The sequence below is a fragment of the Myotis nattereri genome (genome assembly GCF_964212035.1).
Source record: "Myotis nattereri genome assembly, chromosome: 18".
Lineage (NCBI taxonomy): Eukaryota > Metazoa > Chordata > Mammalia > Chiroptera > Vespertilionidae > Myotis > Myotis nattereri.
The window spans coordinates 14,508,743-14,532,854 of NC_138093.1; the positions used below are offsets into that span (position 1 = coordinate 14,508,743).

The 24,112-nt window shown below is 40.1% G+C and overlaps 1 protein-coding gene across 10 annotated transcripts in view; it reads left to right on the forward strand.

Annotated features, from left to right (window-relative positions):
- UBAP2L (ubiquitin associated protein 2 like) overlaps nucleotides 1-24,112 on the forward strand; it is a 46,205-nt gene that overhangs the window by 196 nt on the left and 21,897 nt on the right. For 5 of the 10 annotated variants that reach the window (XM_081112649.1, XM_081112657.1, XM_081112651.1 and 2 more), the window contains exons 2-11: nucleotides 3,711-3,840; nucleotides 6,336-6,413; nucleotides 6,967-7,077; nucleotides 11,399-11,567; nucleotides 11,978-12,073; nucleotides 12,475-12,520; nucleotides 13,429-13,541; nucleotides 18,282-18,334; nucleotides 19,929-20,014; nucleotides 22,961-23,132. In XM_081112649.1, the coding sequence (XP_080968775.1) occupies nucleotides 3,751-3,840; nucleotides 6,336-6,413; nucleotides 6,967-7,077; nucleotides 11,399-11,567; nucleotides 11,978-12,073; nucleotides 12,475-12,520; nucleotides 13,429-13,541; nucleotides 18,282-18,334; nucleotides 19,929-20,014; nucleotides 22,961-23,132 (1,014 nt within the window). In that variant the 5' untranslated portion in view covers nucleotides 3,711-3,750. Of the gene's footprint in view, nucleotides 1-3,710; nucleotides 3,841-6,335; nucleotides 6,414-6,966; nucleotides 7,078-11,398; nucleotides 11,601-11,977; nucleotides 12,074-12,474; nucleotides 12,521-13,428; nucleotides 13,542-15,947; nucleotides 16,008-18,281; nucleotides 18,335-19,928; nucleotides 20,015-22,960; nucleotides 23,133-24,112 lie in introns of all 10 variants that reach the window. The other 5 variants (XM_081112654.1, XM_081112650.1, XM_081112655.1 and 2 more) reach the window with 3 other exon arrangements.

The window sequence follows — 24,112 nt, forward strand, 5'->3', positions numbered from 1 at the left end:
CGGCCCCTTTAAATCCGCGATCCCCCTTTTATCCTCCTCCTTTCTCTCCTACCCCCGCCGTGTTCCCCTCCCTTGGTAGGCCCCCCCCCGCACCGTGTGTTCCCCCACTGTACACCCCCTCCCCCCAAGTCGTGAGAGCCCTGGCTACCCCCCCGAGTCGGCCGCCGGAGGTTTTGTTTATGGTTGGGTTCGCGGCCTAGTGGGCCTCACCAGAGCCGGGGCCTCGATTTGGGAGCGTGGCCGGGGCGGGGCTTGGGGCAGCCGGAGGGGGGGGGGCATGCGGCTAGAGCCTGAGGTGGGGGAGAGCGAGAAAGAGCGCGAGCGAGCGAGCGAGACCTGGGCCCCGCCCGAGGTACGGCCCTCGCTGCCCCTGCCGGTGCCTGCGGAGAAGACGAGGGGGCCTCCTCCCTTTCCGACCCACTGTGGGCCTCTTCTGAGCCGGATCCGGCCTGGTTTGGGGGTGGCGGAGGGAAGGGAGGGCGCCGGGGTGGAGCTGCCCCGGACTCGCTCTTGTGGTCCTCAGTTCGGAGTGCGGGGGGTTGGATGGTTCCGGGTGGGAGGGAAGGAGGCGACGGGGCGCTGCGGAGCGGGGCGAGCCTTTCATCCTGAACGCGTGGGCTTGCGTCCCCGCTCCGTTCCCAGCTTCTTTGTCAGCTCTTCTCGTTGCCCTTCCTCCTTCCTCACCGCCCCAGCTCCGGGGATCTATGTCTTTTTTGCTGCCGTCTCTAGCTTTCTGTTGTCCATACTGGAGTTTGGTGTACCCCCCCCCCCCCAGCCCCCGACATGATGATGTTATTTGTGGGAAGCTGGACGTGGAGGCCCCCATCGGGGTGCCTTCCGCCGAAGGGACGTCACTGGAGCACCGGGGTGCTCGCTGTTCTCATAATGGGACCGTAAGGAGACGTTTCCCCAGCCCCTTCCCCCGGCGGGCAGCCCCGACGTTGGCTCTGCGAGCTGATGTCACAAACAGGAGGCTGCTCCTTTGCCACCGTTCTTGAAATGTGGCCACCTCCGGTGTAGGATGTTGTGGAAAGAAAAACAACACAGGAATAGGTGTTTCTCTTGTTCTTGTCGTGCTGCCTTGGACTGTCCCTGGTTATTCGGTGGAGAAGTGCTTTCTGTGTTTCCCCCGTCCCCCCCCACCGCCCATGTCTTGCCTGGGGGGTGTTTGATGGGATGGAACTTGATGGGAGGGGACGAGGGCCGGTGACACCAGCATTCATTGAGCACTGGACCGCCTTGGCCGAGTCAGGGTTGAGCAGACTGCTTTGAGACCCCACACCATTGTCTTTAAAGATTAGATTACGCCAGTGATTATTTCCGTTATGGACAGGAAGTGTTTCTGGCATGTAAACTAATGATGAAAGGCTTTACAGTGGACCGTTTGCTCTTTATTTTTAAAGCCCCGTCCTTATTAAACATGTCCTAGCTGGGAAGGACTATTTTCAGACATTCGATTGCAGTTCATGGGAAGGAGAGGAAGGGGTCAGTACCACACAGCCTCTAGGGGAGTTAGTTACTTTGTAAGAAGTAGGAAGCCTTACCGGCCCCTCTCCAGCTTCAGGGTCCCGGAATTGTTTCTCAAACTAGATTGTAAGCTCCTTGAGGGCAGCAACCGAGTCATATTGCTTTTGTATTTTCTCAAGCACTGGACACAGTAGATACTCAATAAATACTTGTTATTTATTTTTTTCTGTAAAATTTCTCTGGCTATTTTTTTAAGTAGCTGGTTTTCAAAAAAATGGTCAAGGGCACTCCTGTGTTGAAACCTGTATTTGTTCCCACACTAGTCCCTTGGTCTCCAATACTTCTCACCTATTTCCCTTAAACTGTTTTATTTTTTAAGGAGTATTTAACAAGATTGCTCACCTTCACTGTGATAACTCTGGGTATGTGTCTGCTTGCTACTGAAAGGCTACTAATTCTGTGACCTCTAGTGCTCCATCCCAGATCGCTTACCTGTTGCTCAGTGTTGTTATTACCTAGGTGGTAAAATTTTCTTAGTCACACTTTTCAAAACACTTGTAATAGAAAAATAGAAATCAATAGCAAGAGTGATCAGGAGGATTCCCCCCCCCCCTTTCCTGGATGATTATGTGGCTTCCAATATGACTTTTAATGTATTTACAACAATTGGTACAGTATGTACAGTTGTCCACATAGCTAGCTAGTCATGCAATCCATAGCTGTAGTGTAAATCATGCTCACAAATTGAAATCACATGTGGAGTAGAAAGCAGTCAATAGTTGTAAGCTACAGGAATGGCTATCCCCGTATTAGAAACTACATCTTAGAACCAGTTATTAAGCATAACGGTTTCCTTCTAATTTTAATTCCCCCCTCCCACTTTTAGTTGAATCTAGGGGTACTTGGTTAAACAACAGATTTTTGTTGTTTGTTTTTGTAAATTAAGTATTGAAACTTGATTATAATGCCAGCCTGGGAAACTGTACTACTGTGTAGTAAATAATCCCTTACTAAGCCAGAAATATTTATAGGTCTTTGTGCACATGTGTGTGAGGGGAGAGGTAGTGGTTAAAAATTAGTCCCTTACAACTCTTTCTTAGTGATAGAGGATGTAGAATTCTTAATGACTGCATCACAAAACAGAGACCTATCCAACCTGTTATCGAACTTGGTGAAAAATTTATCCGTAAGGAAGTCAACTTTTTTTTTGAACCAAGAAACAGGTGAAATTCACTTTCCTAATAATTATTCCTTGCATATTTCTTTAGGAGCCCACTCTAGTTATACCTCAAATCCAGCAATGTCTCCTGAGCAGTCTAGAATTAACCAATTAATAAATAAGTAAATGAGCATAAAAGCATAAACTTTTACTCCTTGGAAGGGAATAAAACAATGCGGAATAACCTTATCTTGAGCACTCCATCGTGTGATGAATGTTTTCTTTGTTTACTAAGTCATCTTGCCCTGCAATAATGTCTCAAGTTTAAAATGATTTCCCAGAAGCCCTTTCTTCCAAATAAAACTTTGTGCTGCTAGATGATTTGGGTTTGGGATTCTCTGTATATCAAGGTGAGTGGTGGAGAGTAATTTTAATTCTGGTTTCTTGGACTGTGGATTAGGAGATCAACAGAAGCAGCTGCAAAAGCAGTGTGTTGGAATTATCCAGGGAACTGAGGTTCTGGGCAAAGTCACTGGGGCTCTTATATGCCTTGTGGAAAGTATGGAAGCCCCACAGCATGCCGAGAGATAGAAACTTAAGGGAGAAAGAAGCTAGACTTGAGTTTGTGCTTTTTTAAATGATGGCGGTCACATGCAACTCAAAGGGTTGTAAGGCAGGTAAGCCTGTTTTCATAGGTGAATTGAGTACAGACTAATCCTCTTCCTGGAAGACTTGTTTCCAGTCTTTATCTTTCCTTTATGTCAAAGGGACTTGAGATATTTTTGCCTACTACTAAGATAGCAAAACTTCACAAAACCTGCTTATAGGGGACGAGTAACCAAACTGTGCTCATAACTTAAAAAACCCACATTATTTAACAGATGCTTTATACATTTCTTATACAAAAATGGATTAACATCCATAGTTTCATAAGGAATTTGCCAAACTAAATTTCTCTGAACAGGTGAATCCTCTTGGTTTATTTCTTTGAAGAACTGAAAGTGTTTAGTGGAGATGCTGATGAGAGGTTAAAAGCCCTCATTTTGCCTGTATTTAATATCTAAACTTTTTTTTAATCTTTCAGTATTCTACCTTGTAAATACTGTTATTTGTATATACTGTAAATGATGACGTCGGTGGGCACGAACCGAGCCCGGGGAAACTGGGAACAACCTCAAAACCAAAACCAGACACAGCACAAGCAACGGCCACAGGTAAAGAATCCAAGTGTTATGGATTCATGGGTAGGTTTGCTGATTGATTCTAGTTTCTATCTAATGCAGCATCATTCTATACTTTGGATTCTTTTTCTTCTTAAAAAAAATATTTTATTGATATTTTACAGAGAGGAAGGGAGAGGGATAGAGAGTTAGAAACATCGATGAGAGAGAAACATTGATCAGCTGCCTCCTGCACACCCTCCACTAGGGATGTGCCTGCAACCCAGGTACATGCCCTTGACCGGAATCGAACCTGGGACCTTTCAGTCCGCAGGCCAATGCTCTATCCACTGAGCCAAACTGGTTAAAGCTATAGTTTGGATTCTTGATTTGGGTTCTTCATTCTTATTTTCAAGTCCTTTTTATTTTCTTAAAGTATGTTTTAATGATTTCAGAGAGGAAGGGAGAGGGAGAGAGAGATAGAAATATCAATGATGAGAGAGAATCATTGATCACCTGCTTCCTGCATACTCCCTACTGGGAATCGAGCCCACAACCTGGGCATATGCCCTTGACCGGAATCGAACCTGGGACTTTTCAGTCCACAGGACAACACTGTATCCACTGAGCCAAACCGGCTAGGGCATATCCTTGTCTCTTTTTACTTGGAGCCTTATAACTATTAATGTCATACTGTGATGTAGTGCTCTTTTTGTTCTTTAATACTGAACTATGAGGCTTGGAAAGAATGGCTCTTGTGCTTTGTATTTCTAAGGTAGCAATACATGTTTTAGCAATAGCCAGCTTGCCATCTTTCTAGCCCACCTTTATCTTGCCACTTCTTGCCTTTCTTTTGTTCTTCTTTTTCCTAACGGATCTGTTATTTTCCTCTTCGGTTTCACTGAGGCCTAATCTGCTATTTCCTTTTCCATGAGGCGTTAACATTTTTGCTATTTTCCTTCAAAATTAACAAATGAGACACCCTAGAGCAGTGGTCGGCAAACTCATTTAGTCAACAAAGCCAAATATCAATAGTACAACGATTGAAATTTCTTTTGACCGCCAAATTTTTTAAACTTAAACTATATAGGTAGATACATTGTTATTAACTTAATTAGGGTACTCCTAAGGCTTAGGAAGAGCCACACTCAAGGGGCCAAAGAGCCGCATGTGGCTCGCAAGCGGCAGTTTGCCGACCATCGCCCTAGAGCAGTGGTTCCCAACGTTGGCTGCACATTAGAATCACCTTGGCATCTTTTTAAAATCCTGATTTCTGGGCCTCATCCTCCGGAAATTCTGTTTCATTGTTGCTAATGTGGCCCCACCTCATAACAAAGAAACAAAATTTCCAGAGGATGAGGCCCCAGAAGTCTGGATTTTAAAAAGATGCCAAGGTGATTCTAATGTGCAGCCAAGGTTGAGAACCACTGCCCTAGAGTATTGTAGTCCTCCTGGGTACTAAAGTTTATGGGTTTTTGTTTTTAAAGTTTGATTTAGGTATGATCTGTTTACTATAACCAGTTTGGTGTTGGTTGGTATGTAATGTGAATAAATTAATTTCCCATTTGGTTATGGTCATATAAACTGAATATGTAAGACTAGAACTTTCCTCTTACTCTTTTTTTTTCCTTCCAAGTGAATTTCTAGCAGAATTTTAGCACTTAAGTTTTGAGTTAGTGTCTCAATTAGGACAATAAAATTTGTATTATCTTGTAAACATACACGGGACCTTGAGAAGATATGCTGAATCTACCTTTAGGCTAACCCTTATGTCAGCCCTAAGAATAGGAGGGTGGCATTGGTTATTGCAGAAATAGGAAAAGGGTTTGTTTTACACATGACTTTGCAAATATATTAATGTGAATTAAGGTGCAGAGGTTTCAAAGTGGTGCTGTGATCCCAATATGAAAACCTCTTTAATGGTGAACATTGGTGAAAAAGCCTCCTGCTTTTTTTAGGTATTGTAGAGTGAAATAGTACCAGCTTTACTCTTTGCTTTCTGTCATTGTGCTGATGTAAGTTCTCAAATGCTGTTAGTGTTTTGTTGTTGTTGCTTTAGAGGGAGCAAGAAACATCCATCAGCTGCCTCCTGCGTGTGTCCTGACTGGGAATCGAACCCGCCACCTTTTGGTGCACGGGCTGATGCTCCAACCAACTGAGCCACACTGGCCAGGGCAGTTAGGATTTTATTACTTGGTCATTTGTAACAAGAAGGAAACGTGTGGGAAATACAATGGATATTGACTACATAAGTCCTTCTTATTTCTCTAAACCAGGGGTGGGGACCATCTGCCCCTCAGGCTATAAGGCCCTCGAAATCATTCGGTCTGGCCCTGCCAAGGCATTGGGGGTGAGTTAATTAAATGTTTGACCAAATATAGCAGGCTGATTTTTAAGTTGATAATTTTGTATGGCCTGTGAACAATGTTATAAATATCCAAATGGCCCTTGGCAGAAGAAAGGTCCCCCACCCTGCTCTAAACTGTTGTCTGTCAATCATGCTCTGTTTTTTTTTTGGTTTTTTTTTTACTATTTATCTCAATTCTTAGGCCACTGCGGAACAAATTCGACTTGCACAGATGATTTCAGACCATAATGATGCTGACTTTGAGGAAAAGGTGAAACAAGTGAGTGGATTGCTAATTTGCTGTAAACTATGGGGGAAAAAACATCTGGATTAATGCATAGATGCCTACCAGGGTACTTTGTGTTATAGGTATTAAAAGAGTTATGACCTGAAATATGATAGGTTAAGCCAGTAAATAAGTGCTTTTATTGTCTGATTTACTGAACCTTTGGACAGATACCTTGTTCAGAGGTTTTGTCTTAATTTCAACCTCTTTAATGACTGACTTTGTTGATGCCCTTCTATAGCAACATTGAGCCATTGTGGCATCTAGGAAGTGTGGAAGTTCATGTTATGCCGAAGTCTGTGTGTTCCTGAGTTTGATTATTAGATGTTTTATTGTTTGATTGCTTTTGTATGTAAGTCCTTTAATCCCATTTTTGGTCACTGGTATTTTTTGCTTTTGGAATTAGAACACCAAAATTCTGCTTTGTTTTTTTAAGCCTGTTTTTTTCAAACTCAGCTGGTGTTTTCTCTTCTTCACCTAGGTTTTGTTGTTGTTTTGGTGGGGAGTACAAACTTGTTCATGATCACTGCTGATCTTTCTTTTTCAGTTGATTGATATCACAGGCAAGAACCAGGATGAATGTGTCATTGCTTTGCATGACTGCAATGGAGATGTCAACAGAGCCATCAATGTACTGCTGGAAGGAAACCCAGATACGGTATAGTGCTAAGAAAGTGCTCCAGAAAGTGGGTCCCTGGCTGAGATGCTAGTAATATTCTAAAAATAGCAAATGGGGTAACTCAGTTAAAACAGTACCTTATTCTTCATATAGAACTGGGAACTACTTTGAAGATTGTTTGCTGCAGGTTGCAAATACTTAAAATTAATGTACAATAAACAGGAGAACACATAAAATCAGGTTCTTCTAATTGGCCTGGAATAAATAATTCACTCTAGGCTAGTGACTGTTTTCAGGACTGGATTAGTATGAATTAGAGATGCTATTTCCATAGCTTTAGCTGCTAATATGGAAGACTTCTGTTCACCTGTTTTACTGTCATTGAACAAAATCACAAACTACTGGATTCTGACTTCAGCACATTCCCATCAATATCAGCTTTGCGTTTTCCAATACCTTTTCATCATGTGAACTTATTTCTGTTGAGGTAGCAGATAACAAAATTTTACAGCCTCTTGACCATCCCTAGAGAGGATAAGGGAATATCTTGGAGGGTCTCTTGTTCTAGAATTTAGAATTGCTTTTACTTCCTCTACTTCCCACTCAGTGAGAATCCTGTGTTTTTATGCTTGTCTTATCATTGTACCAAATTATAAGTCCCTTAACAACAGAGATTCTATTCTGCCTTACTAATTTGGGATGTTTCTGCAGTGCTTAATAGAGGACTTCATTTTTATTTTTGTTTAATGAGCACTGTATCATTTTGAAGTCTTTTTCATTTACCTGGTCTTACACTGGGGACTTTGGGTTGGGATAGAGAACCAGAGTTCATCCTTTGAGTAATCAACTGATGTTACAGTGTCACTTTAGTTGCATGTTGGAGGTTTGTCAGTTTTCTTTAGACAATGGGAAATCATAGTGGAAAACTTTCTTTAATCATTGAATTTAAATTTGTGAATTTTTCTCTTTAAAGTGTGGTTCCACGTTTGATTTTACATTATTGACTTTATTGAAAATTATTGCCTGGGCAGTTATATAACTGTGCCTTTGATTAATTTTGAGTTTACTCTAGAATAGTTGTCCCAAGATATTTTCGAAGGGGAAGAGGTATGGCTGACTACTCATGCTTTTTAAAAGTCTAATTTTGCACAAGTCACATTTTCTTTCACCTTCCAGCATCTTCTGTCTAGTGCTTCAAGTTTGAACTTCCACAGTACCAAAAAAGAAAAGTAAACTGGAGCCCTGGCCAGTGTTACTCAAAGGTTAGCACGTTGGCCTAGTCACAGAAGGCTTCCATTTCTGGTCAAGGGCATGTGCAGGAAGCAACCAATCGATGTGTCTCGCTCACATCCATGTTTCTCTTTCTCTCTTCCCCTTTCCCTCCCTCCACCCTTCCTCCCTTCTTCCCACTCTTTCTAAAAATCAGTGGGAAATATCCTCAGGTGAGGATTAAAAAAAAAGTTAATGAGAATGTGGGCTTATGCTACAAATAAACCAGCTACTAGTGAAATCAATGGGAGCAAAGTCAGCTGCCAAGGATGTTGGATGTATTTGGGTGGATGCGATCATATCAGAAAACTGGCAGTATCTTTGGGAAGATCATAGTAATTCTCTTTCCTTATAGAAGTTATCTGGTGCCAGCAGCTAATGTATCCCATAGAGGAAGAAGACAACAGGTTTCTGAAACTTGCTAGGTTTTAAGACAGACTAGCAAAAACTCTAAAAGCTAGCTGTTTTGAGTCTGGTTTTCATTGTTTCCAATGCAGATTTAGCTAGAGGGTTATGCTAACATAGGAATTGAAGCCTCTGTAAGCAGAAAATAACCCACCAATTGTAATGTGAAATCAACTTGGGTTGGAAGAGTAGGCAGTGAGGAGCTGCCAAGTTCTTGCTGGATACTTAGTATGTATATTTTTAATTATTACTTTTGTAAACTATTTATTGTAGACTTTAGAATATGTAGATATGTTTTTACCATACTTTTAAATTGATGTTTTTGAACTTAAGAACTTTTAAAATTTTGGTAAAATATACTTAAAATTTACTGTTTTAACCATTTTAAAGTGTATAATTTAGTCATTAAGTACATTGACAAAGTTGTATAACCATTACTATTTATTTTCAGGAGTTTTTCATTTCTCAAACTGAATTGAAAATGGATTTTCTGTATTCATTAAATAGTAACTCCTTATTTCTCCCTCCCATCAACTCCTAGTAACCTATTTTCTGTTTCTGTTTCTGAATTTGCCTATTCTAGTGGCATCATATAATATACTTGTCCTTTTGTTGTTATTTCACCTAGCATAATGTTTTCAAGATTTATATTGTGGCATGTATCAGAATTCCATTTTTTTAAGGCTTGATAATCCAGTATATGTATATGTCATCGTTTTGTTTGCCCGTTTATCCATTGATGGGTATTTGGGATTATTTGGAAGTAATTGTAGATATCATAATATTTTATTCCCTAGATATTTTAGCATGCTTCCCTTAAAGAAAGATGATTTTTTGTTGTTGTTGTTAATCCTCACCCAAGGATATTTTTTCATTGATTTTTAGAGAGAGTGAAAGGAGGAAAGAGAGAAAAATATTGATGTGAGAGAGACACATTGATTGGTTGCCTCCTGCACATACCCCAGGTACGTGCCCTTGACCCGGAATTGAACCCATAATCCTTTGGTGCACAGGTTGGTGCTCTATTCACTGAACCACACCGGCCAGAGTGAAGGATGATCTTTTATACCAGCGGTCGCCAACCTTTCGGACCTCACGGACCACCAGTGGTCCGAGGATCACTGGTTGGCAACTGCTGCTCCAAAGGTTTCCTTAAACCAGCGGTCACCAACCTTTCAGACCTCACGTACCACTGGTTGGCGACCACTGTTTTATACGACCACAATATTATTGTCAGTCCTGAGAATATTAATAGTAATTTTACATTATACCTGGTTTATATTCTTTTTTTTTTTTTTTTTACCATCCTCACCCAAGGATATGTTTATTGCTTTTAGAAAGAGAGGAATGGTGGTGGGGGGAGAGAAACATTGATCAGTTGCTTCTTGTGTGCACCTGGACTGTGGATTGAACCCACAACCTTTTGGTGTACAGGACATCACTCCAACCAACAGAGCCACCTGGCCAGGGCCTGGTTCATATTCTTGAAAGCTATTCAATATTAGATAGCTATTGCTGACAACCAGGGTCATTGTTATTTGAGTTAGGTGGTAACTAGGATAGTAAAGATTGGTAATTTGGGTGCTTGTCCTGGAATTTTTATTTTATATATATTTTCTGAAAAAATATGTGTAAATCAAGATATGTGTATGTTTAAAACTTTAAATTTATAAAATTCATTTTCTTAAGGAATGAGTATTTTATAAGACTCTTTAGCTTATTTTTCTTACCACTAATTTTCTTTCTGGAATGAATTATAGAATATTCTGTTTTGGGGAAAGCTGAATTGGACTCTATAAGTTTAGGAAGTATAGGGGAGAACACAGTGCATAAAACCTGGAACGGAAGGCTTCCCATAGTCAGCATGTCTTGGGGCCAGGGCGGTGCCTTCCTGGCTGCTATTTGGTCTTTTAAGAAAAGGAAGTTGGGATGTTGTGTGGGGAAGTAGGTGCTGTTGTTTTCCTCCTAAATTCTGGATTGCTTGGTTAGAGCATATGCCCAAGAGTTGAATGCTGCTAACTCATTCTGAATTCAAAGTTAACTTAGAAACTTTCCGTTTTCTTTGTTTGCTTTCTTTGACATGCATGAGATTATAAAAAATTAGGAATCACTGAATCCACAGGAAATTAGTTTTTTCAGCTAAGGAAACACACTTGAAGGCTAGGGACCAGGAACTAAGTCTTTTGACAAATATGCCAAGTGACTAAACTGGATAATGATCTTGGTGATCCTTTTGGAAGTGATCTCTGCAGTCCGTTAGCACCTCCCCTAAAAAAGAACTTCAGTTGTGCAGTGTTAGGTGTCGAGTTTGTTTTGAGATTCTTTCTGTACCCTCCATTTTAATAGAAGTAAATTAGTTAGAGGTATCTTAGACTTGGATGCTGAGAGGAGAATGGTTAACAGTTGTCCCAGCTTTTTTCTTTTTTAAAAATACATTTTTATTGATTTTAGAAGGAGGAAGGGAAAGGGAGAGAGAGAATGATCGATTGGATGCCTCCTGCAAACCCTGCATTGAGGATTTTGCCCACAACCTGGGTATGTGTTCTGACTGGGAATCTAACTGCAATCTCCTGGTTCATAGATAGATGCTCCGCCACTGAGACACAGCAGCAGGGCTGTTCCAGCTTTTATCTCTGGTTTCCTGGTAGCAATCCATTTGATTAGCTGTGAATGCTCTGCCCTTTAGCATTCCTGGGAGATGGTCGGAAAGAAGAAAGGAGTCTCAGGACAGAAGGATGGCGGCCAAACGGAATCCAATGAGGAAGGCAGAGAAAATCGAGACCGGGACAGAGACTATAGTCGGCGACGTGGTGGGCCGCCAAGACGGGGAAGAGGCACCAGCCGTGGACGAGAGTGTATGCATGGGGCTTTAACAAAACCAGCTGTGGGTCAGTAATGTCCAGATTTCAGGGTTGTCAAGGCCCTGCTAGGCCGGACCTAGTAACCATTATATCACCTTTTTAAAAATTTTCTTGCCATTATCTCTTCGGAGACCCTGGTGTCTCTTAACAGTAGCCTTTCTAGCAGCAACCACCAGTTTGGCATTAAGTTATCCTGTAACTATTTGTAAAGTTTGACTTAGAGTTCTCTGTTGTGGTTCATCACCATTCCCCTAGTAACCATCATGTTCCATCCTTCCAGCTCATTTTTTCTCTCGTTTTGGTCTTCCACCAGTGTATATACATACCATTTATATATTTACTTACATACCATTTATGTATATTCTGTTGATTCTGCTCTGGCCATCTTGTTTTGTTTTTCCCAGTTCGGGGTCAGGAAAATGGATTAGATGGCACCAAGAGTGGAGGGCCTTCTGGAAGAGGCACAGAGAGAGGCAGAAGAGGTCGTGGACGAGGCAGAGGTGATCATTACGGTGTGGGGAGGGCTGGGCATTGGGGGACTCTTACTAGTTTTGTAGGGGTGTGCATTATTTCAAAACAAATTCACAGAGAGTCTAGTTACCTTCATAGTTGAGATGTCATGCAAATTTTGGAGGTTGCTAAGTGGGCAATGAGAAGATGGATGTCATTTCCTCTAGTTTTATTGTTGATATTATTGTATTTGTTTGAGGACCCAGCAGTATGATCAGCAAAGGAACAGCCTGTCAATAGTAATGATTATCCTACTGCTTTATATGAACTGATGCACTACAGAGTAAGAAAAAGCACATCTGATAATATTAACCACTTAATATTCTGAGTTGCCTCAGTTGGCAAATTAGTTTTGTTTAATTTCTACAACATTTTTTTTCTCTTTCCTTAGGTGGTTCTGGTAGGCGGGGAGGAAGGTTTTCTGCTCAAGGAATGGGGTAAGTTTCCTTGATCCAATGTCAAAGTCTTTAGTGTGGCTAGTATCCTGATGTCCTGTGTATAATAGTAGACAACCTTAACCAAAATGTAATAAAAAAGATGTCTAGACCAGTGGTCGGCAAACTGCAGCTTGCGAGCCATATGCAGCTCTTTGGCCCCTTGAGTGTAGCCACGAAGTTTCAATCACACTGTACGTGCGCGCCCGCACGTGGTATTTTGTGGAAGAGCCACACTCAAGGGGCCGCAGTTTGCCGACCACTGGTCTAGACTATTTAATCAGAAAGGTGTGTACTTAGGACTTACTTTTATTTTTGCTTTAAAATTTATTTTTATTGATTTCAGAGAGGAAGGAGGAGAGAGGGGGAGAGAGAGAGAGACATCAGTGATGAGAGAGAATCATCGATCGGCTGCCTCTTGCATGCCCCTTACTGGGGATGGAGCCCGCAGCCCAGGCATGTGCCCCTGACTGGAATCGAACTGGGGATCCTTCAGTTCATAGGCCAACGCTCTATCCACTGAGCAAATCAGCCAGGACAGGGCTTACTTTTTAAGGAAAAGCTTTTACCACCTGGATCATTATTTCTGTTTCACAGCTTAATTTGAATGCATATACCTACTATCTTCCCACAATCTTCATGTGAATTTTATTACAATTATTGGTGTCCTAACCCAAAATAGATAGTAGATATAAATTGAGATTATGCCATGAAATTTTAAGTAGGCTGATAGGTGAGGAAAAATTGACAGCATAGATTATAGAAAGGGGCCATGATTGATTTGTACTAAGAAAGGGACATTGAACATTCTGATTGCCCTCCTCTTTGAGTTAATTTTTTCTTGGTACTGCTTAGGTGTCGGAGATTCTTTTAAGCTTTTTTGTTGTTGTTCACCCCACCCCACCCCCCAGAACCTTTAACCCAGCTGATTATGCAGAACCAGCCAATACTGATGATAACTATGGCAATAATAGCGGCAGTACGTGGAACAACACTGGCCACTTCGAGCCAGATGATGGGACGAGTGAGTGACTGTTTTATTCGTTTCTTGTCTCTGGGAACCTAAGGAAATAATTGTTTTGAGGTTATAATTATGTAAAGTGGAGGAATAGTTTTTGGGTGCAGAGATAGGGGGAGAAAGGGAGAAAATCACAAATGAATTACTGTGTGTTCTCTTCACTTTGTGTCTGTATGCACATTATACAAACTTTCACCTGATCTTCATCAATATTTTATGAAACAGACATTTATCATCACCTTCCAGACGACGATATTAGATTGAAAGAGGAGTGAAGAAATTTGCTAGTATTTGAACTCAGAATTATTTGATTCTACAAGCCCATGCTCTTTCCATTATGCCATATAGGTGCCATTAGCTCCAATTGTTATTTCCTAGTACTTTTGTTAGGGTAGCTAGCATTGCCTTGTGAAAAGATATCCAGAATTAGTTAATCAAGCCACTACTTGTAGAGATGAAGAGGTTCCAGAATCAAAGCCCACTGTCAGTTTGTTTTCTCGTACGGAGGTAGGAGTATCTTTTTTCCTTTCAGTTTTGAGAAATCTCAATATTTGGGCATAAAGGAAATCTTGAGACTTTTTTGCTCGCTTTGTTGGACAGTCTTCTGGGTGTGGTAGAGTTTTATAGGATTTTAATATGATTTTTTTTCTTTTGTTAGCTGACTTTGGTGCTTCTATCTGGGTAGGGTGTATATATTTAAGGATATGTTAGGCTTGTGGGCTACACCAAGATATATTTGAGAGTACGATACTTTTACTGCTTTAAATAAGCGCAGTCTCTAGGCTCCAGAGTACTTCTTATGACATCAGCTCCTTCTGTGTTCCTCTTCTAGAGGGGTATGAGTTAATAGTAAAGAAATAGGCTTTTTGACTTCTTTTTTTTTTTTTTTAAATATATTTTATTGATTTTTTACAGAGAGAAAGGGAGAGAGATAGAGAGTTAGAAACATCGATGAGAGAGAAACATCGATCAGCTGCCCCCTGCACATCCCCCACTGGGGATATGCCCGCAACCCAGGCACACGCCCCTGACCGGAATCGAACCTGGGACCCTTCAGTCCGCAGGCCAACGCTCTATCCACTGAGCCAAACTGGTTTCAGCGGCTTTTTGACTTCTTGTCCATTAAACTTGCCTTGCCCCTTTTTATTTTCAATTTTTTTATTTTATTGATTGATTTTAGAGGAAAAAAACATTTGTTGTTCCATTTATTTATGCATTCATTGGTTGATTCTTGTATGTGCCCTGATGGGGGATTGAACCCCCAACCTTGGAGTACTGAGATGATGCTCTAACCAACTGAGCTACCCGGCCAAGGCTCTATGCCTTGCCCCTATTTATTTAAATATATTTTTATTGATTTCAGAAAGGAAGGGAGAGGGAGAGAGATAGAAACATCAATGGTGAGAGAGAATCATTGATCAGCTACCTCCTGCACACCCCACACTGCAACCTAGGCATATGCCCTGACTGGGAATCGAACTGTGACCTCCTGGATCATAGGTCAATGCTCAACCACTAAGCCATGCTGGCTGGGTAACATTGCCCCTTTTTAAAGATCAATGATCTTTATCATTGTAGGGTCTTTGGCACAGCTTCTCATCTACTGTCCATAAGATGTTAGATATACCTCGGGTCCTGAATGTTACTTGCTTTTTGTTTACCAAGTTGTGTTATAAATTAATTTGGAATACAGCTTTTTAATTGATGGAGACTAATGTTGAGTTATTGGAAGGATAGACATCTTTGAATTCCCTTGACCATTTGGCTATGAAATGTCCTTTTCTGTTTTAACTTTCTGTACTTTGGAGGCATTAGAACTGCTCTTCATGCATCTCTTAATGGCTGGTAGCAGTCTGAATAACAAAAGTTACTGTTTTTGAGCTCTAAATTGTTCTTGGGTATTTGGCTTTTTATCATTGGCAGAAAAGATGATAGAAGTTAAGAGATTTTATTTTCAGTTGTGGATAAAAAATCAGGCATGGAGCCCCAGTCCTGGATTGCTAACTTTCGCTGTTCTCAACAAGGTTCTGGTTGGAAAAACTGGAGAAGGTTGAAGAAGTTTATGTTTATTTCTAATGAGTGGGAAAATAGCAGATTTGAGAGGCTAGAATCCGAAATCTGTGGTTTGTGTCGGAATGAAAAATTATGTGATGCTGCTGTCATGTTAGTGTGAAAAGTATTGGGTATAGCTTCATGCATTCTCATTATTGTTAATTTCATTACGAACTCACCTTCATGCATGATCTCTTTTTGTGTTTTTATAGTAGCACACTCAAATTCCTTTTTTAATTTAAAAAGAAATTTAAACCTACCCTTAAAATATCCACAGGTACTCTGGGAATTGTGTTTTTGGGGCAAATGTTCTCATTCACAAGCAAAATTTCACTGGTTGTTTTTTCTTTTTTGTTTCAGGACTTGATTTCATTGGGGTTGAGGGGTCAAATTATCCCCGAAAATTTGAGACTGCTCCTGGTATGATACATCCAGGCGCCTAACTGCCCCGGATATTTTATAGATTTTTATGAATTGAAATATCTGTGGATATGTCATTTTTCTGTCTTCCTGCTTTTTCTCTTCCTGCCTTTTTCTGCCATATTTTAAGCTCGTTTTTGCTTCTTGAAAATTTGGTTCATTTAATGACTATTTAACATTTACATTGACTGTGCTTTCTTTTGATGGAATGGAAACCCTAATCTGTTGTTCAGAGCATTTTCATTCTTTCTGTTCCTTAATGCTGCTTCAGTATAGTCCTTTTCCTCAGTCATTTTTATACATTCTTTATAAGAAGATATCAATGAGGAATCTACCTTCTTTTCTATCCTAGCTGTAGTTGCCAGAGTGCAAAAAATAAAATCCTTTCATTGAGAGATTATCTCTCAGTAGTAGATAACTTCTCAGGTCATTTCCAACTCTAGGATTGTGTGTATGCGTTAACCCAGATCTTGGGGGGAGAGAGGGAGGCTCATTTAGCCATGGTGGGATGGATGTCAATGGGTAGGAAGAGTGTTATCACCAGAGAGGGAGAGGAAAATGTGGTTTATAATTTGTCTAAACTGAGATTGGACTGTAGTCTGATTCGGAGAACATTGTCATTAGTAAGTGGTTTGGAATTTCCCTGGTGCAATTTTAACTATTGTCCTAGGACAGGCATTGAACATTTTTCTCTAGGAAATAGGATTTTTCATTATTAAATGTATTAAAGAATTTCAGATGGGTTTTATAGCTGCTATAATATTTCTCTTCAGTGACAATGGAATATCTGAATACCAGACTTTAATTTTTCTAAGAAGCTTTCTCCATTTGGATATAAATCTTTAAATTATTCAATATATCAATATATACTATTGTTCTAGAAAAGAAAATAAAGAGTGTTCTTGTCCCTTCTACAGATACGTTTTTATTTCTTACTGTAGCCCTTTGGTCAAAGGGAAGGATACTGGTTCTCATTGAAACTTTCACCCATATTCCTTAAGAAAGGGCAGTTCCCCTTTGCGAGCATATTGATTGCTATGGATCTCTCCTGTAAAAACTGAATCCCACCTTTGTCATTACCAACACGAGGAGTGTGCACATCTCTATTGTCTGCGCCATGAACTCGGCAGGTCAGATTTTCTGTATGATTAGGATTAGGAGAATAACTATTACACATACTTGATTTTTTATATACATATATTTTTTTATTTTAGAGAGGAAAGGAGAGGGAGAAACATCAGTGATGAAAGAGAACCATTGATCGGCTGCCTCCTGCGTGCCCCCCACTGGGGATTGAGCCCTCAATCCGACCATGTGCCCCAACCAGGAATTGAACCTGGAACCCTTCAGACCATAGGTCTACACTCAATCCACTGAGCCAAACCGGCTAGGGCTCACATACTTGATTTTTAAGTTTTTTCCAGTATCTTCTGAAAAGAGCAGATCCATAGAGATTCCCTATAGTTAAGTCAGTAAGATTTAAAAACATCTGCTAAGTATGCATTATTTATTTTTTAATTAATATACTTTTATTGATTTAAGAGAAGAAGGGAGAGGGAGAGAGAGAGAGAAACAATAATGAGAGAGAATCATTGATTTTCTGCCTCCTGCACGCCCCACACTGGGGATCAAGCCTGCAACCCAGGCATGTGCCCTGACCGGGAATCAAAGCGTGACCTCCTGGTTGGTTCATAGGTTGATGCTCAACCACTGAGCCATGCTGGCCAGGCTAAGTATGCATTTTTAAATACAGTTTCAATAGCAGATAATTGTCAGTGCTTTCCGTATTGATTTTACTCTTCCTTCTTCACTGCCCTTTCATTGTCACATGGGCAACCATTTGTGTTCTATCGTTGCCACCCATCTTTCTTTAGATTGGCTGCAGTATTATCTTATACCAGATAAGTAGGTGGAGTTATGTTCTGGTTTAAGTTGGCTACTGCCATTTCACTGAAGGTTGCGTTTCTTATGAGATTGCCTGGAGCATTGGGTTCGTTGGTGTCTTGCACTCTCGCATTTTCTTGCTCTCATCCTTTGCTGTATAGCCATGTAACAAAAACGGAAAGTAGCTGTGAAATCATAATCTTATTAAAACCCTGGTATTCTGAGGTATGCTTTTCTAAATAGTCCTTTCCTTCCCTTGAAGCCCAAGAGTCATTTCTGATTACTAAATTCTGGTTACACTTTTGGCTGCCAAAAATGTTAGTACATTAGTGATTTCTGTACATGCTGTGTGTTGGTACTTAAAAATCACTGTTTTTCCTTTATTCCCAGGCGCATGGAGGACCGCAACAGAAGAGTGGGGAACTGAAGATTGGAATGAAGATGTAGGTATTTCTAGGTCATTTTTCTTTAGTGCCTTCTATCCCTAAGTGGTGTTTAGGGATAGAAAATGGGTATGTTTCTACCCCTCAAAATTAATCCTTAAGATTCTGACCCAAAACTTTTACATCCAAAATAGTGTTCTGAGCCAGAACATTTCACATATGTTATATGAAGGAGACTGGGCATGAACAGGACTCTGTGGAACCAGACTATGGAAAGGGCAAGTGCACTTGTGTAAGTCCAAATATCTGATTGTTGGATTTATCCCAGGAAGAGATGGTGGTTGGGTAGAGCATTGGAAATGGAGTTAGGCAGGCAGTGCATTAACACCTGCTGGTGGCACATGACTCTACTTGGAACAGTTTGCTATTTAGTTCACATTTGAGCATTGGTGTATGGTACTATAATTGGCTTGGAGGTGGGTACAAAGGGAGAGTTAAAGTGCCAAGTCCTTAAGTCTATTATCTGTTTGGCTCTGGAACCCTTTTAAGTTACTTGAAGCCCAACTTTATAATTGAGAATTATATGTAGAATTGGTTATCTTTCAGCTTTCCAACTTGGAAATCTCATAGATGGGTGGCATAAGGTGGCACATAAACAAGCTGTATGAATTTGCTGAAGTAGTACCTCAGTAAAGGAATTTTGCTGATTCTTAGCACCTCAAGCTTTTGCTGTGAATTATAGTTATCAATGATCATGAATGAATTTCCATTTTAACATTTTTAAATCTACTTATATTCATGTTCAGGCAAAACAACTTTTGTGTTAAGAGGAAATAATACGTCAAACTGTTTTGGTGGCTAGGCCGGTGGTTTTAAAATTTCAGGTGTTTCAACATCAGGGTGATTATTTTCTATTGTAGCTGAGCTAGACTGTGTTGTGAATATTTTCTTAAATTTGGCTTGTCTACTTAAGCAACTTTCAGAGAATGATATATTTGGGGAAGTGGATTCCCTATTTTTAGAGGAAGATTTTAATCAAAAGGTCAAAATAAAAGCAAATCAACTTTTGAATAGTTTGAAGAATTATTCCCAATAATTTCTTATCTGATTTTAGTGTCATAGTGGAGAGGCTAGGTGTAATCAAGTCACTATTAAGGCAATAATTGCACATGGTTAAAATTATTCCTGAAAAGACCTTAGCTCACCAGCACTTGGGCCCTTACTACTCAAAAGCCAAGAATTAACTTTTAAAAAAATTTCTGTCTTCATCTAGGCTGTCATTTTCCTTTCTTTGAGAGGAGCAGTAGAAGATAAATTAATGGTTTAGGTAGAGGTGGGTGTGGGGAACTCTAATGGGAAAATATAAAGGTGTTTTCTCTGTTTTTCTGTCTAGCAAGTATATTCACCTTCCTCTGTTTAGTGTGCATATTATGTGACTGTACTGTATATATTTTGGTATCTTGATTCTCCTCTCTTGATAAAATCCTTGAGCATGGATAGAAGGGGCTTCAAAGTTGATCCATTCAGGATTCTTGACAGTAGTTTCCCCTTCAAAGGGTTTTCCATTTTTCTTGATGAAATGAATTCCCCTTATGCCAGGATTCTGACTATAACCTACCTAACACCAACAGTAACTAATTTCTCTGTTTTCCAGCTTTCTGAGACCAAGATCTTCACTGCCTCTAATGTGTCTTCAGTGCCTCTGCCTGCAGAGAATGTGACAATCACTGCTGGTCAGAGGCAAGTGTGGTAAAATTCAGTATCTTTTCCCCAAGGGATCTGCTGAGATAGCTGTAAGGAAGAGTGGCACTGGGCCTTTACAGGGTGTTGGTAATAATGATAACCAAATCAGATTAGATTCTCTTTAGTTGATTGATAGATTAGTAAGTTGATAGTTTACTGACTGGAAGTCTATATATTACAATTTTAAAATTGATTCTTCGCCCAAAGTGGCCATTTAATCACATAGGTAAGCATCACAGGCATTGATTAAAACTTAGCATGATGGCCTGACCTATGTGACTTAGTGGTTGAGTATTGACCCAGGAACCAAGAGGTTACGGTTCGATTCTAGGTGTGGGCATATGCCTGGTTTTGGGCTCAGTTTAAGAGGCAGCCAATCAAAGATGTTTCTCTCTCATTGATGTTTCTTTCTCTCTATCCCTCTCCCTACCTCTCTCTCAAAATCAATACCGAAGGGTCCCGGGTTTGATTCCAGTCAAGGGCATGTACCCCGGTTGCAGGCTCCTCTCCGGCCCGGGCCCTGGTCAGGGTGCATATAGGAGGCAACCAATCAATGTGTTTCTCTTACATCGATGTTTCTGTCTTTTCCTCTCTCTTTCACTTTCTCTAAAATGTCAATGGAAAAATATCCTTGGATGAGAATTAAAAAATAACAACAAATAAATATAAATATCAAGAAAAACATACTTTACCCTAACCGGTTTGGCTCAGTGGTAGAGCGTCAGCCTGCGGACTGAAGGGTCCCAGGTTCAATTGCGGTCAAGGGCATGTTGTACCTTGGTTGCGGGCACATCCCCAGTCGGGGGTGTGTAGGAGGCAGCTGATCGATGTTTCTCGCTCATCAATGTTTCTAATTCTCTATCCCTCTCCCTTCCTCTCTGTAAAAAAAAAAAATCAATTAAATATATATTTTTTAAAAAGACATATTTTAAAAAGAAAATTAGAATTCCTGGTTTGAATGAGCAAACGGCAACAATTCCTGCAAATGAATCCATTAATAATGCCACCTTTGTGGAAGTGGATTGTGCCTGATAGGATTTACCCTAAAAAACTGTGAGCCCGAGGTTGTAACCTGTTATTACCAGCAAAAACAAAAAACAAAACAAAAAAATTAAAACCAAAAAGGATCAATGAAAAAAATAAAATAAAAAAGAAACTTAGCATGATATAATTTGTCTTTGAAACATTTCCAAAAGAGGAACTATTTTCATTTATTTTTGAATTTGCAGAACTGTTCAGTAACTTGTTCTTTTGATTTATAATTATGATCTTGGTTGACTGAGTCCACTGAGTATAATGATCATCTTTTCCCCTAGGATTTGACTAATGAAGTTTTTAGAACTTGAACCTAGGCATTGGGGTCAGTAGAAAGGATACACTCACCATGGAATGTTTTTATCCCCAGAGAGCCTCCTGGATTATTTCTAGACCTGAGTATGATAGCTGCTGTCTCAGAAGATCCTGAAGAGAAGTGTGATAGGAATGGGGTGTTAGGGGTGTCATTATTAGTGGTAATGCGTATTTTTTTCTGACACCAAATATCTGATTTTTCTGCACCCATTCTTCATTTCTCAGACACCAATTAGGTGTTCACCAATTCTGACATTATCTAGAATTAGCACAGACCCTAGTTAATGGCTTAGTCCCACAAGACTGCCCTTGCTTCAGAGGTCAGCTACAAATGGGTACCCAGACTACATACATTTCTTCCATGCTGACCACATATTTGGGGGTATTCGCTCCTCAGGTTCAACAATTTGCTAGAATGACTCATAGTACTTAGGAAAGAGATTTTCTTGCCATTACTGGTTTATTATAATCAGTATTCAGAAACAGCCAAGTGGAAGAGATGCATAGGGCCAGGTGTGGGGAGTGGGGTACAGAGCTTTCATGCCTCCTCTGATTGTGCTGCCCTCCCAGCACATTGATGTGTTCACCTACCCAGAGCTCACTGTATCTCATTGTTCAAGAGTTTTTGTTAGTTTCATTATATAGGCATGATTGATGAAGTCATTGTGATTGAGTGTAATGTACAGCTCTCTTCCCTCCCTAAATGGCTGGAGTATATAGTAGGACTGAAAGTTCTAACCCTCTAATCACATTATTTGTGTTTGGTTACCAGATCCTGTTTTGAAGTTCTGAGGGAGGCTCCACCTTGAGTAACCTCATGGTTGAAAGGGTCTCCTTTCAAAAGACCACTCTATCACACAGGAAATTTTAAGGGTTTTAGGAGCTCTGCCAAGAACTGGGGCCAAAGCACAAACATATATTTTTATTATGCCATAGATAATTTGAAATTTTATAAAAGTTGGGAAAATTCCCCCAATTTTTCTTGTTCCAAAGCCACTTGAAGATGTGGGCATTCTAGTATCTAGCTTTACATATTAAATATTGGTAATGGCAGGTATTCTGTATTTTAAAATCATGGGTAAAAATTAGTAAATTTTGTCTTGGCCGGTGTGGCTTGGTTGAGCATTGTCCCATGTACCAAAAAGTCGCCGGTTCAATTCCTGGTTAGGTCACATACTCAGGATGGGGGTTCCATCCCCAGTCAGGGTGTGTGCAGGAGTCAGCCAATTGATGTTTCTTGCTCTTCCCCTCTCCCTCTCCCTCTCCCTCTAAAATTTAACTTTAAAAAAATTAGTAAATTTTGGCCCAATTATCGAGCTGCTGTATTAAAACTAACATTTGATACTTCATTAAATTAACTTCACTGAAAAAATATATATTTAAGTAATAATATGCTTAGCAATATCACTAGAACATGGCTAGATACTATAGTGGCTCTTGTATATCAATTACTTTTGGTAAATTAAACATTTCAGTCAGGACTTTTTGTTTTGGGGGGTGACTTCATGTTAATCTAACCATAATCTGATTCTGGTGTTGGGGATGTTAGAATATTCAGTCTTACTCATTAAGATCCTCTCTCCTCTCCACTAGAATTGACCTTGCTGTCCTGTTGGGGAAGACACCATCTTCAATGGAGAATGATTCATCTAATCTGGATCCATCTCAGGCTCCTTCTCTTGCCCAGCCTCTGGTGTTCAGTAACTCGAAGCAGAATACCATATCACAGCCTGCTTCAGGGAACACATTTTCTCATCACAGTGTGGTAAGTAGGAAACATGGTGTATTTTAATCCAACTTTCCTGCCAAACCCTACCCTGGCATACAGTCATTCCTTCAGTGACAGAAGTTTGAGGCAGGGTAAAGCATCCTCTTTTGTCCTCTTAAGCAGCCATTGGTGTAGAGATGTTGAGTTGGGTAGTTAGGGGTAGCTCTAAGGGGAGGAGTTAGCTTCAGACATACTGAACCTTATAATAATGAGTTAACATAATTTATTTAATACTCACTGTGCTGAACATCGTTGGCTATTCTTGAAGAGAGAAAATCAATGGCATCAACAAATTTTAATCCTTTTGCAGTAGGAAGTTGTAGCAGTCCCCTATTTTTTGGTAGAGCAGAATTGCCATGTATATTTATGTAAACCAGACATTTCTGGACTAGGTTTCCAAAAACTTGTGTTTTTCTGAATCTGCCCACTTTTCGCTGTTTCTCCCTATCTCTGTAAGTGGGAATAAGAGTGCTTGTTCTGCAGATGATGTATTATGGACTTATACACGTGAAACCTATATAATTTCATTAGCCACTATAACCCCAGTACACTTAATTAAAAAATTTTTAAACTTTATTTTTATTGTTGACACTATCATAGATGTCCTCTTTCCCCCCACTTTGCCCACCCTCAACCAGTCCCTCTCCCAAAAAATGTTTTTAAGTGTTTGCTCTGCCTATCTTTTAGGGCTTTAGGAAGATAATGGATAAGGTACAAATATGGTGGCAATAGTTTTATTTCTTAATAACCTAGAACACTTGTGGCACGTGACTTGTTGATTCAGAACATTTTAAATATTCAAGGTCATTAACTATGGCAAAGGAATCATTTGATGCAAGAACCAATTTTCTTGTAGTCAGTAAATGTTAAGTACTGCTTTTTCTTTTTCTCCTGTCTTTATTTTTTGGTGGAGGGATGCTATAGGATTAAACAGGTAAAAGATGGTGTGTATGTATAATAGTTTTATTTTTCCAATA